General features: G+C 43.1%; 1 protein-coding gene across 1 annotated transcript; it reads left to right on the top strand.

Moving 5' to 3' along the window:
- The first annotated feature begins 2,163 nt into the window (after positions 1-2,163).
- Positions 2,164-3,040, top strand: LOC125544208 (50S ribosomal protein L31-like). Its single transcript, XM_048707810.1, has 2 exons — positions 2,164-2,418; positions 2,513-3,040. The coding sequence occupies exons 1-2, from the start codon at positions 2,320-2,322 to the stop codon at positions 2,822-2,824; spliced, it is 411 nt and encodes a 136-aa protein (XP_048563767.1). The 5' UTR covers positions 2,164-2,319; the 3' UTR covers positions 2,825-3,040.
- Positions 3,041-3,734: the final 694 nt, after the last annotated feature.

The following is a 3,734-nucleotide window of genomic DNA, read 5'->3' as shown; positions in this document are numbered from 1 at the left end:
AACACATTCCGACAACTTATTTGTAGAAAAGACCATGGTAATTTATATGCCATGAATATGATAACTCACACATACACACCGCGGTAACTTTTTTGACCACATGAAAAAAAGTTGTTATAACACCTCAAATAACATCTCTATAAAGAACATGGTAATATATACGCCACAAACCTGGTAACCCACTCACAAATACTGCGGTAACTTTCGGTGCAAAGAAGAAAAGTTGTTGTAACACACACCAATAACTTCTCTACAAAAGGGCATCATAATTTATATGCCAGGAACCTGATAACTCACGCACAACAATGTTATTCACACAAAATTTACCAAGGGATATTTCGACAACCCCTACCCCTCCCCCCTACCAAAGCTATGAGGAACAGAGTACATAAGTTATCAGGTCTGTGATGTGTGAGTTATCATGTTGTTCATATAAAAATTACCAGGGGGATATTCCATCAACCCCACCCCCCTCGGCGCCAAAGTTATCAAGGCCGGGGTACATAAGTTATCAGGTCTACAATGTGTGAGTTACCATACTATTCAGTATTCACACAAAAGTTACCGGAGTGCATAGGTTGTATACTTTTCATCAATGGTATTTGTACGTGAGTTATCAGGTCCGATATGAGTGTACAACCATGTTATTTACACCAAAGTTACCCGGGTATATTTTTGAACAATTTTTATCTTCGGGGTGAAAAAGTGTCTGTGGTGTTTGTACATGAGTTATCATCGGTGATGTGCATATATTATCATGCTATTTACAATGAAGTAATCGGAAGTATGTTTTTCAACAACTTTTATCTCGGAGTCAAACTTTACCGCGGTGTTTGTACGTAAGTTATCAACTTTTATCCCTTGCCATTTTCCAACCAAAAAAATCATGGATCAAAGTTATCGTGTTGTTTGTACCTAAGTATCAGGCCGGGAAGTCTATATTATCATGCTATTTACATAAAAATTATTGGGGATATATTTTCCCCTCATATCAGAGTTACCGCGGTGTTTGGTATTTAAATGTCAGTTATTAGGCCACGATGCATGGGCTAGTAGTTACTCCCTCCGTTCAAAAATAGATGACCCAACTTTGTATTAAATTTATACTAAAGTTAATATAAAGTTGGGTCATCTATTTTGAAATAGAGGGAGTAGACTTTTAATAGAGCAAATGTTCGTCAATGTCTAGGTGTTAGTACAAAACAACAGATTAAAACAAGTTTTAACTTTAACTCACAACAAGAAGTAATAGTATCTGGACTGGTTAGCTTGTTAAACTCACGAGTAGATGGTCATAGTTCGATTATTGGCACAAGTACTTTTTGACACTATTTTCTACTTAAAAAGTCAACCTGAAATCGCACTAAAACCTTCCTAGAATGCTTATGGGATCATGATCCGGAAATCACGCCACCTATTTCCTTTCCTACTAATAAAACACTCTAAAATCGAGCCCCAAAAATACTTTCTAAAATTACTGCCGCAATAAGATCCGACAATTATGTCAAACAAATCGCGCCAGAGATCGTGATCGAGAAAAATGCGCCCGCACGATCAATCCGGTCCAAAAAAACTGCCCTGAAATCACGGCCGCAAGATCTGAAACGAACGACATCCGACGTGTGTGGATCTGTTGCAAAATTACTGCCGTCTGGTAAATAGCTTTTCCGTTATATTATTTTTAAGTTTATGTATGAATCGGTACATTGAGTGCAAGTTCATGTTTTTTTAAATGGTAACTGCAAGTTCATGTACCAAAAATGTATTTAACTCTTTCCTTAAACATGCTTCGAATTACCTGGTCCGTTTAAATTGACAAAGCCCTACCAATCCATCAGCCCAATCAAAGTAAGCAACATTGCCTAAAAAAACAGACTAAACAACAAACGACATTTACTATTCGGCGCTTTATTACACCGACTTCTTTATTTTCTTCTTTTTTCTTGGAACGGTTCTGTTTAGCATTTTATTATTTTCCTTTTTATGAACTTTTTTAAATTCATAAAACTTTTCAAATATGATGATCTTTTCAAATCAATGAACCTTTTTTTTTCAAATTCATGATTTTTTCGTTTTTTTTTCAAATACGATCGAACGAACCAGAGCGAATTCAGGATCTACACGGGCCAGCCCACGAGCGTTGGCATGGTGGCGGCAGGGCGCCGAATAGGAGTTCCCACAGCAAACCCCCCCAAAAAAGACCAGGCCGAGCCAGCGGCCACCGGAAATCCCGGACTAGCCTCAACATTCAGAAATCATCATCAGCACAAGAGGATAAGATAGGAAGAAACAGGCAAGGAAGCCAACAAGTCGTCAGCCATGGCGCTCTCCCTCTCCACCTCCTTCCTCCCGACCCCAGGCGCCGCCGCCGTCGCGAGAACCGCAAACCGCACCCTCCGCTCCCTCGTCCCCTCCCAGGTACTGAACTCACTTCCATACTTAAACTTCATAAGGCTCTGAATTGGGGGAGACATTTGTCAATCCTTAACTTGTGCGCTGTGCGCGCGTGCAGGGGATGAGGTGCTCGATGCGGAAGAAGGGGCTGCACCCGGAGATCTTCGAGGACGCCAAGGTGTACTGCAACGGTGAGCTGGTGCTGGTGACGGGGGGCACGAAGCCGGAGTACTCGGTGGACGTCTGGTCGGGGAACCACCCCTACTACGTCGGCGACTCCTCGGCGCTGGTCGTCATGGACAGCCAGATCGAGAAGTTCCGCAAGAAGTGGGGGCACGTCAAGGAGTACTGGACCAAGGAGCAGTGGCTGGAGATGCACCCTGACGGCGACCCGGAGTTTGAGCCGGAGGACGACGAGACCCGCAAATGATGTGGCTCTGCCTCTCCTGCTCCTCGTCTTCCTGCTGCGTTTCTCTCGTTGTTAACTCCCGAACTCAATTATGCTAGTTTGCGTGGCTTGATTCCCCAGCTGTACTGTCTGCACGTTGATTGATTTGGTTCACGGGGATTGCATTTGCATTGCCCTCGAGGTGTTCGGGTAATGTTCGCAACGACTCTAGCAATACTACCTTCCAGTATGTGTCAACGTTGAGCTTCATGAAATCGGTGCTCTAAAAAGCTTGATTTTTATGCAACCAAATTTCCTAGACCACCACAAGTGTATTATCTTCATAAAAATTTGCTCACAGCTAGAATACACAGATATGTTCATTGTAGAACTTTAACTTCTTTTTTCATTCAATTTTATTATTCATGCCAGAGCATATGGGCAAGTTTCGTTTTGAATTTCCATTCTGAAATTACCCTGGAGGCCAGAGCATATGCAAATGACACCATGAACATTGGTTGAGGGGTCAAAATTTGAAATCATCAACCTCAAATTCCTTCTACTCTGCTTTGATGCATGTTAGGGTTCAATCCCATGGGATGTACTTAACAGGTGCATTAGCCTAGACTTTAGATCACCTAATCACGATGAACAACGAGATGGAATAAGGTCTTACCACCAATGAAGCAGCCATTGGTGTAGGCGATGTGAAGTCTCGTGCCTGCTTGATGCAGGCTCGGTGTAGATGCTTGCAGCGGGTAGCGGCATCCCTCCGGGTGCTAGTGGCACTGCCCTGGCATCGGAGCAGAGGTAGGAGAAGGTCTTCCTATCACACAACGCTCCCCTAGATCGGATTAGGGTTTTGGGATTTAGGAGGGCAAAGTAGACGCACATGAACAGGTCAGATCGTGCGTGTCATGTTGCCCCCCTCTTTATATGTGGCGCTAGCGAT

This window comes from Triticum urartu, chromosome 3, assembly GCF_003073215.2.
Source record: "Triticum urartu cultivar G1812 chromosome 3, Tu2.1, whole genome shotgun sequence".
Lineage (NCBI taxonomy): Eukaryota > Viridiplantae > Streptophyta > Magnoliopsida > Poales > Poaceae > Triticum > Triticum urartu.
Note: the sequence above shows the minus strand (reverse complement) of the source record. Positions and strands in the feature narration are given on the sequence as shown.

Coding starts and splice junctions, on each gene's coding strand:
- LOC125544208 (XM_048707810.1), top strand. CDS start 2,320: ATGGCGCTCTCCCTCTCCACCTCCTTCCTCCCGACCCCAGGCGCCGCC. Junction 2,419..2,512: donor GCTCCCTCGTCCCCTCCCAG/GTACTGAACTCA, acceptor GCGCGCGTGCAG/GGGATGAGGTGCTCGATGCG.